Source organism: Rhipicephalus microplus, chromosome 4 (assembly GCF_043290135.1).
Source record: "Rhipicephalus microplus isolate Deutch F79 chromosome 4, USDA_Rmic, whole genome shotgun sequence".
Taxonomy (NCBI): domain Eukaryota; kingdom Metazoa; phylum Arthropoda; class Arachnida; order Ixodida; family Ixodidae; genus Rhipicephalus; species Rhipicephalus microplus.
This window is the reverse complement of record NC_134703.1, coordinates 152,201,765-152,216,543: the sequence shown is the minus strand read 5'-3', so window position 1 is coordinate 152,216,543 and position 14,779 is coordinate 152,201,765. Positions and strand designations below refer to the sequence as shown.

General features: G+C 43.3%; 1 protein-coding gene across 8 annotated transcripts in view; it reads right to left on the bottom strand.

Moving 5' to 3' along the window:
• Positions 1–14,779, bottom strand: part of LOC119172413 (poly(rC)-binding protein mub) — a 170,198-nt gene that overhangs the window by 10,618 nt on the left and 144,801 nt on the right. For 6 of the 8 annotated variants that reach the window (XM_075893754.1, XM_075893753.1, XM_075893756.1 and 3 more), the window contains 3 exons: positions 13,328–13,481; positions 12,201–12,320; positions 3,899–4,593 (listed from right to left, as the gene is read on the bottom strand). In XM_075893754.1, coding sequence (XP_075749869.1) covers positions 4,257–4,593; positions 12,201–12,320; positions 13,328–13,481 — 611 coding nt within the window. In that variant the 3' untranslated portion in view covers positions 3,899–4,256. Of the gene's footprint in view, positions 1–3,898; positions 4,594–12,200; positions 12,321–13,327; positions 13,482–14,779 lie in introns of those variants that run through there. The other 2 variants (XM_075893759.1, XM_075893760.1) reach the window with 1 other exon arrangement.

The window sequence follows — 14,779 nt, the reverse complement described above, 5'->3', positions numbered from 1 at the left end:
TGTTGCCGAAGAAGAGCCCCTCCTACGCATGAACAACCTCCGAAACAAATTCCTTGGAATGGCCCTGCTTAGTAGTGATAGGGATAGGACTACCACATATCCAGCGTTAGTTCCCTTTGCTTTGAGAGGCCATAGCTATCAGAAGCCTTCAACTGGGCCAAACAGCCACTTTAAATGTCAAACAACCCTATTTTTTCTGCTACCAGGGATGCGTGTCACAGTACTAAATATTATTATTGCACAAACAGTTTCTTTACTTTTTATGCCGGTATGCATCACCCCTCAAGCAATCCGCATGGGCCGAACAGGAAACAAAAGAAGTAGAAACGGCACGCCAAACACCTGACCCTCTTCCCGTTTTTCACCTTTCGTCCCGCCCGAGAAATAAATCTCGACATAACAAAAGACGTACGTAGTGAACTAAATAGAATATTGCCTCTCTGCCAATAACGTCAGAATTCATGTTTTAATAGATATAGGACAAGGCGAAGCCACTTTTGCGTAAAGTGTGGCTTCGGGACGACAAGGTTTGTCTGCACACCGGAAAAAGATCCACCGGTCAGGCTCGTCAAGTGAATGTCGCAAGCACCTTTCCAAGAAGAGATATGTTTGTGCTGCTTATCTGTTCACACATCTATAGATTTACAAAACACTAATTTTTTTTATTTTACTGACCACATCACAAGTTAGCCACTACTCTTGTGGCCCAAACTCCGCGGAAATGAGTTGCACAGATGACGTTCGGCAAGCTGTTCCTTACATATTCTGTTCACAGCTTCACAGCGTGACAGGGGAACTGCAACCACACTTTCAAGCTGACAATGTCCAACAACCATCCAATGCAATCCTCCTCTATGCGAAAGTAGACTAATAAAACAGAAGCTTCCATTCCAAGTACGGTACACGTCGACTGAATACTAATCACCATAAAAGTGCCACAGTACCTCCTCGTGGAATGATGAAAAGATTTGCACTAGGGTCAAGCTTACAATAGCCTCGTGGGTTATGTAGTAAAACATGCAATACATTTCCATAACACTGTGGAAACTAAGGCAGAGGAACTAAATATCTGACTTGTTATGCGTAACCTCAGCTGATATTCTTTTCATTGAATGTTTCATAGGTTCCCTCGGCATAGAATGTCTCCATTAGCTAGAATAGTGTGCAACTGCAATGCTCAAATTGAACTGAACAGCAATGGCACTTACTGAAATAACCGCCATCACTGCCTAAGTTCCTCATTGAGCTAGGTGGCTTATTTGATTATTCATAGACACACATTCCCCCACTGCCGTTAGAAAATTAGTTCATCTCTGCAGGCAAAGCATCCACACTTCTGTAGGTGCAAGGAGTGGGTCAATAACAACAATTAGTTATATTTTACTAATTTAAAATCTTGTATTCAATAAAACTATGTGTAAACACCACCAAAATCAATCTCATTGCCCACGGTCTGCTGCTTTTCAGTGACTGGTGGCAGTCCTAGCCAAAAGACCATGAAAATAACTGGCGCCAGCAAAGTCGCTTGCGCAGTGCGTGTTGACAAACAATATTTTATGCTAGCGCAAGCTAAGAAAGCGAGATAATTTATGTGATAAAAATAATTTTTTTTTTCAGGCAACTCAGCCAGATGCTTTTTACAAATCACTAAGCCAGTGAGTCTTCAGCTGAACAGAAGAGAATGATGCCATTGGGGCTACTGTTGGCATTCCACGAGCACAAATACAGAAAAACAGCCGGTTCATTTAATTTCGGTTGGGGTTGTACACAGCAGAAAAACAATAAAAAGAATGTTAGAAGTGAAAATAAAATAGATAGAGGAGAAAGAAATGCATGCTATATACATGAATAAAATAACATTAAAAATAATAATAACTCCCCTCTAAGAGTGAAATACATCAGAGCACTCATTAATACCCTGATCTGCAATGTTGATACACAGCCGGGAAAACGTGACACGAGGATATTGAAATGTGCAACAGGGAAGGGGGAGGGGGTGGATTTCTCTCGAGACATAAATGTGCAGGATCAGTTTAACACACCGAGATACTCGAGTCATGTGACTTAGAACATGCAACATTAATATTACAGCAGTCAAACAGACTATGATACAACGAAGTTTTTTTTCTTTTCTCCAGATATCAACAATGAGAGAATAAGACCAACACCTACCACTAAAAGAAAAATGAGAATAAAAATGCACAACTCCGACGTACTGATAAACTACTAGCACGTGCAACTTTGCACCTAGTGGTCATATTAGGCCAAAAAAATAAAATCTCGACTAGCTAACACTTGTACCTCAAGAATGAGAAAGAAATTCAAGTTTCTTCTTTAGAAAAAAAAACTTGATTGCTTCCTGCGTCAGGCGGCTTGCAACGTGAAGTTGAGGGAGAATAACTATCCCCGCTGCGACCCGGCATTTGCCAGAGTTTTCTCCCTAAAGTTAACGTGGCCGCCGGCGCACACTATCGATAATGCCTCGTCTCCGAGAGGCCGCTCTCCTGATATGTCTGCAGCACAGAATGCGGCACGTGTGCTCTGAAAATGTCTTCTTCGGAGTCCGAAGCTACCTCACTATGTGTAATGGTGGTCATACAGTAGTACAGTGTCCTTGCCATGTACGCTTGAGGATAAGAATGGCACTGCATATAGGTCTGGATTTCTGGGTGTCCACGAGTAAAACAAACAGAAGATCAATGGGGAGAAGGAACCCATCTAACAAACAAACAAGAAATAAAAAAATTGTAATGCCTTTGCTGGTTGAAAAACATGGCTGCCTATGCCACTGAGTTGAATATTTTCCTAGACCTCAGGGAAAAAAGCAAAAAAAAAAGAACAAGGTTTTTAAAAAGCACGGGCTAATCACGTCATGTGTAGTTAAAGAGAAAGTAGTGTCTCTGAAGCTGCTGCCATTGGAAAATGCATTTGTTTTGCCCCAGTAATGTGATAATAAACCTGGCTGTACAAGAACCTCTACTAGCACTTCGAGTGCGTTGCCCTCTACGCCAGAATAAAAAGATCTTTGGTGAACAACAACAACAACGTGAAAACAAGCAATACTGAAGAAGAGGGAAAAGAAAAAAAAATGCCACAGCCATTGCACACAACGTAAAATGACGACACCACCTCCCTACTGCTCTTGTCCTCTTCGTGAGGGTGCCACTGGGCACAAACGAGACGGTGCGCACGCTCCCCAACCAAACACAACCACTCCTCGTGGCGTCATTCTCGCACTCAACAGTCCCCCATGCTACGACGAGGACAGTATTTTCCCCCTTCTAGCACAGTTCTCTTCACAACAGTCACTGCACAGGTTCCAACAATGCACACCGTCGCATTGGTCAATGAGGAGAGAAAGAAAGAAGATAGGGACAAAAAAAAAAAGCCACCACACCACTCGACTTCTCACCACTGGTGTTGGTTCGCGAAAGAAACCAGGACCTTCATTGCCCACAAGTGTCTTGGGCAGAAACATAGACTCACTCTCAAACAATACAATCTTTGATGGATGCACTATTGCTCATGTGACATTCTCGTGACAGCAAATAGCTTTTTTCTAAATGCAGCCAGGGATAACCAGTGCATGTTTGATCAGGATAGGAGTGAATCCCCATGGGTGTTAACAAGTCTGGGAGCCTTAAAGCTCGCACTTACGTGGCACCTTTTTCAGAGATAAATTACCTTGCAAGCAAGGTAAAACAGTAAAGCTGTCAAAACAAAGAAATGTGCAAGTAAAGGCTGTTCACTGAATCGAATGGCCACGTTTTAATTTAGAAAATATTTCTGAGAGTTCAAACCTGCACCAAAAAATGAGCAAAGAAAAAAAGAAAGGAACAGTTGATACACATGATACGCACAATGAGCTGATCCCGATAACTGGTGCCAATGTGTACCCAAGGCTTTGATTTGCTAAAGCTGCTTTCGTGCCCATGCTTCGCACATTTGTTTGAGTGAGCACCAGAGGGCCACAAACCAGTGAGACAGTGTTCAGCAAAGGAGTGGCATAATTCTGGGGAAACAAACCACTGCGGGGTTCCTAGGGAAACAAGCTCCCTAGTGGAGCTCCTCATCTACCACATCAGTTGGCCTCATGTGCCTCACATGTAGTTCAGTGCCGTGGCGCGAGACAAAGGTGGGCGGGAAAAAAGTGGAAAAGAAGAAAGTGGATGACGCAACAGATGGGAGAGAAGGAGTGTGGTGGTGAGAGAGGAGAGAGAGCAAGTGGGGGCGCTCCCTTGTCTCCCCAGGGTCTCTCAATAAGGGGAGAACTTGTTTCGCTCAGACTTCTTGCTGCCATTATGTGAGGAGGCGCCGGTGGCGGCGGCAGCGGCCGTGGCGGTGGCAGCCGATGCAGAGGCTCGAATTTTGGCAGTGAGGCCCTTTCGGCCCTGGCCCGCCGCCGAGGAAAGGTTGTTGAGTTCGGTGGCCAGCAGGGCAAGCGGGGCAGCAGCAGCGGCAGCACTGGCGGGTTTCACCAGTTGGCTGAGCGGGATTGCCAGGGGGCTCGGAGGGGTGGGCGAGTTGGTGGGGGGCCCAGAGGCCGGGTGGGTCGCGCTCAGGTCAAGGGTCAGGTTCTTATGCAGTTCCATGCTGCAGAGAAAAACAAGGGGGGAGAAAGGGTGGGGAAGGAGAGAAAAAAATGGGGCAGGGTGGAATAGTTCATCAGGAAAGGATTGAAACAAAACAAGAGCAGAGGATGTGGGAAAGAGTAAGAAAAGAGCAGGCGGGAAGAAAAATGAAAGGTTGATAAAAAGGGAGAGCGGCCAATTGAGAAAGGAGGAGAAAGGGTGAGGGGGAATTGAATAGGAGGTGGGACGTAGGGTGTGTGATGGAAACAAGAAACCAGGGCAGAGCAAGAAGGTGAATTGCCGAATGGGCAGACAGACAGGAAAAAAAATGAAAATATTTAACCGGGACAGAATGTTAAATGCAAACGGGACAGGAAAGGAAGTTAGTGGATCAAAAGAACAGTGAGTTGATAGAGCGGAAATGAGCAAAATCGAGTTGAGAGACAGTTAAGAAAAAAAATTAAAATTTTGTGTGGAGAGAAGTAGGTGCGAGGGAGAGGTAAGATGGGAAGAAAAAAAAGGGGGAGTTTCTGGATTAGAGAAAAATCTGGATGGTTCAAAAATCATAAAAATAATGACAAAAATAAAAATCTAACCAAATAAAAACTAATGGTGATGGCTGGCAGAACTCATGCATACACAGACACAGATGCATGGACATGTAGTGGTAATGAAAACAGGAAGGCGATCTGAATAATGTGGGGTGCATAACTATTGCAACGAACTGCTGAAAGGCGCTTACAGAAAGAAGTACACTGTTCCCAATTACTACTACTGGTTTACCCACATGTTATTTGCACGAACCTCAACTGTTCGCCTTGTTGAAGGCCTGACAATGAAAATGTCATGGTGAATCTATAATTCAGGCATTTTCCTACAGAAGTCGAACATCACTACCCTGGGTTTCTAAGATGTGAGATGCTAAAGCTACGTGACTCAACGATGAAAGATGTTAGATGAAAACTTTTCAAATATGAAACACACAGATAAGCCCTAAGCCAATATAAATTCTATGCTGTCTGCTGCTGCAACATCAACACAGACAAAGGATGGTGTTATACCAAATGTTACGCACGCAAAAGAAAAAGGTGTGCAGGTTTTGACTTGACTGTGATGTACTTTACTGGTTAACTTTTTTTTTTTGAGAGACATACTGAAAAACTCTTGCAGAACCTTTTTATAAGAGTAAATAAACACCACTACTCTGTATTCAGAATTATCTCACTATGATGACTTCCATAACAAGATATACGCTATAGTATTTGCACGAATATAACGGACACTTTTTCTGTGCACATCTGCCTACTTGGGGACTTCGATTGCAAATGTTTGCAAACTGAAAGCGCTGATGCAGGTCTATGTACGGGTGATGGAAGGGCTAGCGTACATTTTTTATTATTTCACGGAGATGCAGCACCATCTTACACAGCACTAAATGAATCCCAATAATGGTTTCATGCAGCAGCGATCGCACTCACTCTCATAATTGTGCACACGTTTGTAATCGAGGGACAAAATGGGCCATGCCCTAAAACAGCTAAAGCCCCTTCCATCTTCTTGGCACACCTTTCTGTATGAAACCATTGTACTGTGGCAAGTAACATGACGAGTGTTCCGCACGTGACTAGACCAAAGCCAGACAATTTTATAACACCTCTCCCCCCTCACCCTTTTTCTTTACCGCAATAACCGTAGGGCTGTTTTTATTTGGGATTTACGGCCGTGCCCGTACAAGCAGGACAAGTGCTGTAAACTTTAGAGTCTCGCAGGCGAAACGGGAGAATTGGCAGGTGTGCGCATAGTAAAAACAATTTAAGAGAATATCTTGCATGTTGTCGATGCTGTGCTTCGTATACAACTTGCGATTTCGTTATTTTTAATACTAACACTTAAAAATGCACGGTGCCTAATTCTCTTTGTGACAGTGATTTTTGGATACTGACCCCCAAATGTTGTAGTGAAAATACAAACATGCATGCAGGTAAGGTGGAGGCACGCTAGCTAGAAAGCTAGAAAGCAAGAGCCGATCGAAAAGTCCAAAACATAGTTGGCACACCCTCCCAGCACTTTGCAGTGACAGACCCTCCATGAAGGTCTCACTTGCACAGCTTCAACTAATTTGGTGCAAGCACATTGTGCGACTGCACACAGCGTTTTCGGTTGAAACACCTTTTAACAATGCCAATGGTGACTTATCATCAACTCTGTGCACCTGTATGCATTGAAGATTTGGCAAACTTGTTGGTGGTTTTGCATCTGCGTGCATCAGTGTAGAGGACCTGGCATCAAATTGTGCTACTAAATATTCAGATAGCCCTAACTTTAGCCAGACTTTAAAAATATGTTCCCACATTCTTCTACAAAGACATGACCAAATGCATGTTGCTCACTACTGCGTGGTATAAGTTACACTATTTCCTGCATTCTACTTAAAATTGCTTTATTCATCACCATCATCACCCTGACTGCACCCAGTGCTGGTCAAAGGCTTCTCCTACGTTTCACCAATCAACCCAGTCCTATGTTTGTTGCCACCATGTTGCCCCTACAAACTTGCCAATCTTATGTGCCTAGCTGACTTCTCTCTTTTATGTGTATGCCTTCTTTTTCAATCGAGTCTGTTACTCTTATTGACCGGCGGTTATCTGGCCTGTGCACTCCATGCCCTGTCCATGTTAATTCCTTCTTGATTTCGATGTCCTTAAACAGCTGCTAGTTTCCTAGTCTAATCTGCACTATTTTTTGTCCGTTGAGGTTAGCCAACATTATCCTTTGCATTGCCGGCTGTTTCATCTTCAACCTAAATTGAACTCTCATTGTAAATATCCACATTTTTGATCTGCAGATAATTACCAGTAGATGCATCTGCATTTCTTACTTGATTACATTAGGATAATCAACCATCTTCTAAAGCGAGGAAGCAGGGCAGAAGGTCTGATGAGAGAGTTATACATTAGTTTTAAAATGACCAATCAGGAAGTTTCCAACTAACTGTCTGCTAAATATTAATGTTTTCGTGCTTAGTACAGATGCCCAAAAAAATGTGAATACACACATTGGGACATGCCCACTCGCACCCCGTGATTGCAGTGCTCCCCAACATTCCACGTACAAACACCGTGCTGTCCTTGTGGTGGTTCATGACAGCAACAAGCAAGCAGGGGTTTTCGCTCGGGCTGTCGCAAGCAACAGGTGCATCAATGCACAACCAGCACAGCTATAGCTGTCCGGTCACATTTTAAGCGACAGCACACCTGGCCTAATGCCATGGTTGATTGCTTATAGAGCCTTCGGGAGCAGTGAAATCACGGCACGCATAGGTAGTGCATGCTACTTTTTTTTGTTTTTTGGGGGCCTTTGTAGTAAGAACAAAACCACTAACTCTGAATATATATCACAGGTGTTGATTGAATGCTGGCGTAAGGAAAGGTCGATCAGTAGCTCAACCAAACGCCCGATTCACGAACCCCGTGCACGGGTGGCATCCACGAGCAATGGTAGAGACAGACCAGCAAGATATCACTGAAGAGTGTCAATACATCTGTGAAGGCGCTTAATGAATTCTTGTATAAGAGTCGATGAGTAGCTCGGTCCGCAGCTCAATTCATGGACCTCCAACATCAGTGGCGTCCACAAACAATGGTAAGGACAGACCAACCAGATATCACTGGAGAGTGTCAATACATCTCTGAGGTGTTTAATGAGCAGCTGGTGTGAGGGTCCCTCAACCAGCAGCCCTATTTGCAGACCCTGAGCACGAGTGGTGTCCACAAGCAATGGTAGAGAGATACCAACTACATATCACTGGAGAGGGTCAATACATCTGTAAAGGCATTTAATGAATGCCTTTGCAAGGGTAGATCAGTAGCTCAACCAGCAGCCCAATTCACGGTGCTCAAGTCCTAGCGGCATCTACAAGCAACGGTAGAGACAGACCAACTAGGCATCGTTGTAGAAGGTGCCCCACTGTACCATTCCTCTTCACTAAAATTACCCCCCCCCCCCCCCGTGATGAAGAAAGAGCGATTTGGTGATTTAGCAGCTCGTCTATATGAAAGGATTATAGTACGGCTTGAGACACCCAGTGATGACTATGTCGTGATAATGAATATATCTAGGGCAAAGATGCCACAGAAATGTAAAAGTCCTCATCGCAGCTCGTCCAATGTGATGGAAGTGTGTGTTGATGACGTCCACGCAGCTGTAATCATGAACACAGGAGCCACTAAATGTGTTATGAATGACAAATTTTGCCGCTTCCTTCAGAAAGTCTTTCCGGAGTGTGTCTCTGCACCACTAGGGCTCGGCATATCAATCGCTTAGCTTTGTGCGGACAATGGGGAGGTTGCATACGCCACCGAATTGATCCGCACTTCTTTTTGCTCTCACTGCGTCATTCTTGGCTGGGACTTTCTCTCATGCTACCATGCCATTATCGAAAACGCATGGGCCGAAAAAGCACTCTCGCCAGTCTCAGATTTGACAACCAGCGATAGTACTACTCAGCATTCCAGGAAAATGTTCATCAGAGCTGACACGTATGTTCCTCCTAAAGTGACGATGGTCATTCAAATGTACTGCAGTGGCTTCCTAGGTCCCTTACATTACTTTCCTCCGTCTGGCCGTGTCCTTTCTCCTTCCTTCCTCATCTGGCATTTTTCTCATGTGGAAGAGCTCGCAGCTACCTTTTGCAACTGCGGATAGCACAAAAAGCTCTTGAACAATTTTCAATTCCCACCCATTTCTATAACCTATCAAAAGGGAAATGTATTGGTGCCATGGATACCATGAATGTTGTGCAAACTTTTGCTGTGCCTGACGGCATGTAATGTGCAAAGCTGCCCAATCTCGTAGCTATTTCTACATAAGCAGACTTGTCGAGCCGTGCATTTGCTTCCTTTTATTGCTGGAAACCTTCCCAGTTGTTGTCTCTCTTGGAAGACTGTCATTCTTCCTCTGATGGGGATGGGAACAACCTTCTCTCGGCCGAACGTCTATTGAAAAATGTATCAAATCACCAACGACTCCAAACCATAATTGCGCATGTGTGCCCATATTGTGTTTTTCCACTCTGTATAATCAACGAACAAGTTGACGACATGCTACGGTGCTGTGTAATTTGTCCGTCTAAGAGTCCATGGGCACCTCCTGTCCTGCTTCTTAGAAAAAAAGATGGCTTCACATGATTCTGCGTCTATTATCGGTGACTCAACAAGCTCACTTACAAAGACGTTTATCTCCTACCCCACACAGACATCGCAATTGACAGTCTCCAAGAAGCTGAATGCTCCTTCGATTTACTCTCAGGGTTTTAGCAAGTTTCAATGGGGGAAATAAATCGGCCGATAACTGCATTAATAATGCCAGCGGCCTGTACAAGTTTAGCGTCATGCCTTGTGGCCATCATAATAAGCCTGCGATATTTGAGTGCATGATGGACACACTTCTGAGAGGCTTGAAGTGGCACGCTTGTTCATGCTATCTTCGCATTCGTCATTTTTGCTGCTGAATTCAACACGAACCCGTACAACTCATGTCATATTTTGACATGCTCATTAAATGCCGGCCTTCAACTAAATCTCAGGAAGTGGCTTTTTGCTAAATTCAACTCACAGTAGTGAGCTAAACCATGTGCATGGATGTAATTCTTTCTATTAGCTTGCTTGATTGATTTTTTCATTTATTGATATGTGGGGTTTAACGTCCCAAAACCAAAATTAGCTCATCAACGTCGATCAAACAATTATGCAGTTTTGTCATACTTCAGGTGCTTCATTCATGGATTTGCCACCCCAAATTCACCTATAAACCCCTCAACTTGCAGTCAGCAGAGTGCAACAGGCCGTTCACAAATCTTTGTTGCTTGCAGACATCTCCCACAATGCACCAATAGGAGGCACTGGAGAAGATGGCTGCTAAAGAGTTCCTCTGTGCTACAGATAAAAAGTTAAAAACTGTCTAACCCTAAATTTTCCAAATGGGTCTATAATATTCTCATCAGAAACTTTAGCCCAGCTTAGTTGATTGAAAAGTTTGTTAGTTCTCTTGCCTAACTAAGCAACTAATCAGAACACAAAAAAGTATTCCAAATCACTCCATGCAGTGGTGAGCAACATGCATTTATATTTAGTCGCATAGTAATTGAGTGCATTGTCATATCTTTAAACTACGGCTAGTGTTAGCTGGTTCACCCTGTATATTTAAACGTGCCAATACACAATGCTAAAAATTCTCCACAGAGGGCTGGAATACTACTCTAACACATGTTAAAATTAGGGTTGCAATTGTAATAGCATCGTTTGTCTGAAGTCTGCCCCCAAACCCCCTCCTGGTTTACATTGGTGGTAGTGCTTTATTTGTGCAAATATGGCTCAACGCAACTAAGCTAGACTCCTGTGGTGAAGGGTGAGTTATGACTGATCAATTATTAGTGTCAATTATTAGCTGCAACAAAAATTTTGTCGAACACAAAAGCCTCATGTTGAAATAGTCACACTACTTCGAAACGAAAAAAAAAGGAGGCTTCTAAAGAACACTCACCCACACAAAGATTTACACTTTGTGATATGCCCACACAGTACAGCCCTACATGATTGCTCAAACACCAAATCTCCCAGCTCAAGTTTTCACTCTTATAACAAGGTTCAATTGATCAATTAAACTTTCTTGTCTTTCTCTTTCTTTTCGCAGTGTACGTACATTGCTAGGCAGGAATTAACAGGGGGCGGAGAGAAGGAGTGTGATAAAGAAGCAAACAGAATACTTGCTAAGGAATAGCAAAATTGCGTAATAAACATATACAGGCAGATAAAAAAAGAGAAGAGGGAGAGAAAAAAACCACAAGAGGAATGTACCACAAGCAAATAAGGAAAGGGAAAGAGCAAAGGTGTGAGTTTCGGGGCTACTGAGCATCTACGGATCGAGGGACTGGGGCAAGGAAGTTGACAGGGCGGCGAGGAAGAGAAGCCAGGAGGGGTACTTTGCCACATGGACAGCAGGAAGGAAAGGGGACTTCAGACTCTGTGCCACTGTAGCACGGACCTCACTGGTTGGAAGGTGGCAGGGGGGAGAAAGGTATCAGCGCACTTATCAGGGCCAGAGTTATCTTGCCATTACACTTACTATAGGGTTGTGGAAGGTATGCGACACCTGTACGAGAAATGAGGCACATGAAGCCAACAGGTTTATTATGCCGCGTTCACACACATTTTTGAAGTGGGGGAACTTCTGGACAATGTACTGCTGCGACTCGAAGGTCCGAGGCTGCTACGAAAAGAGGGCACAAGCAAGAAGAGCGCAGCAGCCGAGAAACGACAGCAACTGGGTTTTTTTAAAACTCCAGTGACACTCACAGAAATTTACAAATGTAAGACGGTTATTTTAGTAAGAGGGTTTTTTTCTCCTTTACAAATAGTGCAGTGCTTTACAATGCTGCCTGTTGTGTGCAGTAAAACCAATTGAGCCGAGATTAAAGAAGGTTCAAGGACGATCACTTTCCTCTCTAGCAAGCACCCTCATGTGCCATAAACATACGTAATGAACACCTAGCATGAAGGAAGCTGCATAACATTTCCATCACTCTCAAAGTACAATGAAGTCAGGCGGTCTAAGGAGTTTTTAGAGACCCACCTGGTGTTGATGAGGTACTGCGCTAGGTTGATTGCTTCCGGCGTTCCTGAGATGGTGACTGTTCTGTCTTTGGACCCCTCTTCAGAGTTTGATATCTTTATTGTTGCCCCAGAAAGCTGCCTGCAGACCAAAACGAAGCGGATACTTCTTTGTGAGCAAAGCATTATTCGAGGCGTGACAAGTGCGAAGTGAATTTACAACACACTCAACCGTTATGGCTTGGACACACATTCTGCATGTAGTCGGAGAGTGGCTAAAAATGTACCAACTGCTTAGTGTAAGGACAGGGGCTAAGGCAGGGGCTACTAGTTTTACCGTCTGCTTTTTGGAAGTTGGCACGTGCCGGTAAAAACAGTGCCGATTTAGTTCTTGATCATCATAACCTTTACGCCTTGATTACCGAGTGTCGCAAATTTGCAACATAACGAAAAACTTTGAGCAAGCAAGTTGTAAAATGCATGCTGCCTTCAATGCCAGCTGTCAAGTATTAAAGGGGAACGTAGCTTTTAGCATAAAAAATCTAGCGCCATCTTGTGGGAGCTATTGTATGCTAGACCCAATTGTTTTGTAACTGATGGCGGAGAGCATGCAACAGCTCTCACTTCATTCTTTCTTGCCCAGGTGACCCAGGTTCAATCGTAAATAATTTATAATTTTGTTTCTAAGGTGTGTACGCACCCAACAGGTGGCACACAACATGTTACGTAGTCCTGAAGTACGTTTTTTGTTGGCGAGGTCAACGCTTCTGTGGCATATAGAGAATTTGTGACACACCTAAAAGTAGGCGAAGTTGCATTTTAGACAATTTACGAGTGAAATGAAATAAAGATAGCTATTTAAAGCTGGAAAAATAAAACAACCATTATTTTGTTCATCAGTTTCAAAACTTGGGCATTGAAGGGATAATTAAGACACTCCGTAAAGTAGACTCAGGGTACTACCATATGGTTGTAATTAAGCTTACCTAATTACAGTTCATCACTTGGCATTAATGCATGTTTAACTTTGTCTTCTTGCTCACATAAAAACGCATTTATAGTACTCAAATTGTGGCTCTAGAACCTTGACTGTAAATGAGAGTTCTAATTTTTAATGCATGAACAGAAAGTATTAGAGGTGATGCGTACCTGATTTCATTGATTTTGGAGCCTCCTTTGCCGATGATGCACCCTATGAGGTCGTTGGGGATGGTCATTTCAGTGGTTGTGGTGCTTGCAGTGGCAATAGCAGCAGCTGCAGTGTTGGGCCGCAAGTTGTTGGTCGTAGCCAGCGCTGCAAGCGCTGTCACACAAAGCGGCACCCAAAATAAGCATGCTGGCAAAATACATACAACTCACGCGAGCAACCTACTTTAGCGCAAGTCATACCTCCCTTGTGCTAGACGAACTAGGGAGGTCGGGACAATGGTGTTAATCGAGCAAATGTTGCACAGCCCATTCACAGCTCAGCCGAAATCTCGCTCTTTAGACGTACGGCCTTCGTTTGGCATAAACGTCTGCCCGAAGATTTTTCTGGGCTTCCATATCCTCAAACAGGTAGCATGAAGCTTAATTTGTCCTCTCTGGACCTTTGCTTTCAGCCCGCAAATGGCCAAACGACTATATGAGCCAGTTTGAGCAAGCAGGCAGTATGTGTTGTTATTTTTCTTTTTTTTAGTCAGACAAGTGGAAGTATTTACCTATAAAATATACTTTCGAAACGTTCAGATTTCCTGTGATAGCCTGGGAATTTAAAGCTTCATGCGTTAAATACTCAATAAATGTGTTGCCACATCTAGAGAGCACTGCATTCTTGGTTGCATTAGTGAAACGAGATATATAAGTTCAAACATATTAATGTTATCTAAAATACTATACAGTGCGTAAAACAAAAAAATTAACACCACAATAGAAGTAGAGCTTCCTGTATAGCTGCTGCATTTCTCAATCATTTTTTTTCCCCCATTCAACGTTTGTTCTGCACCATAAAACATATAGTAATGCATACAGGGGTTTTTGTATGGAGCACACTAGTGTCATGGTTCGCAAGAATTCACTGCTCATACACACTTTTTATCTGAAAAAAAATTCCCACACGGAAGTTATTGGACTATACTGAGAGTAATCTATGTTAACAGACCGGCTGTCTGGTACTTGGCTGACGAGCTTTCAATTAGCAAAAATATTTATCCCATGGAGGGGACACTGCTTATTAATATTGATACAAAGAAGCAGAGGGCATCACTTTGGGCATACTTACGAGGACCCCGCTGTAAAAAATGTCATAAGATCAAAAATGCTTCATAACTAAGGACTAGCATACAAAATGTTACTGCTACTTCCAGCATGCACATAAAAATATCTATGGTACTTCATTTGAAGGCACATCTTCGAAAAAATTCCACTAAAAAGCTTCATTACCATAGCCTTTTGCATGAAAACAGCTGCTTATGCTGAATTTCGTATAAATTAAAGAGTTCTTTATAAATGGCATTTTTACTAAAAGCATCTCACCAATAACAACCAAACGAGGTATTCAAGAAAAGTGCACCACAGATGCAATGTCCGAATATAAAGTTTACCATTTCTGGGTCAGATTCG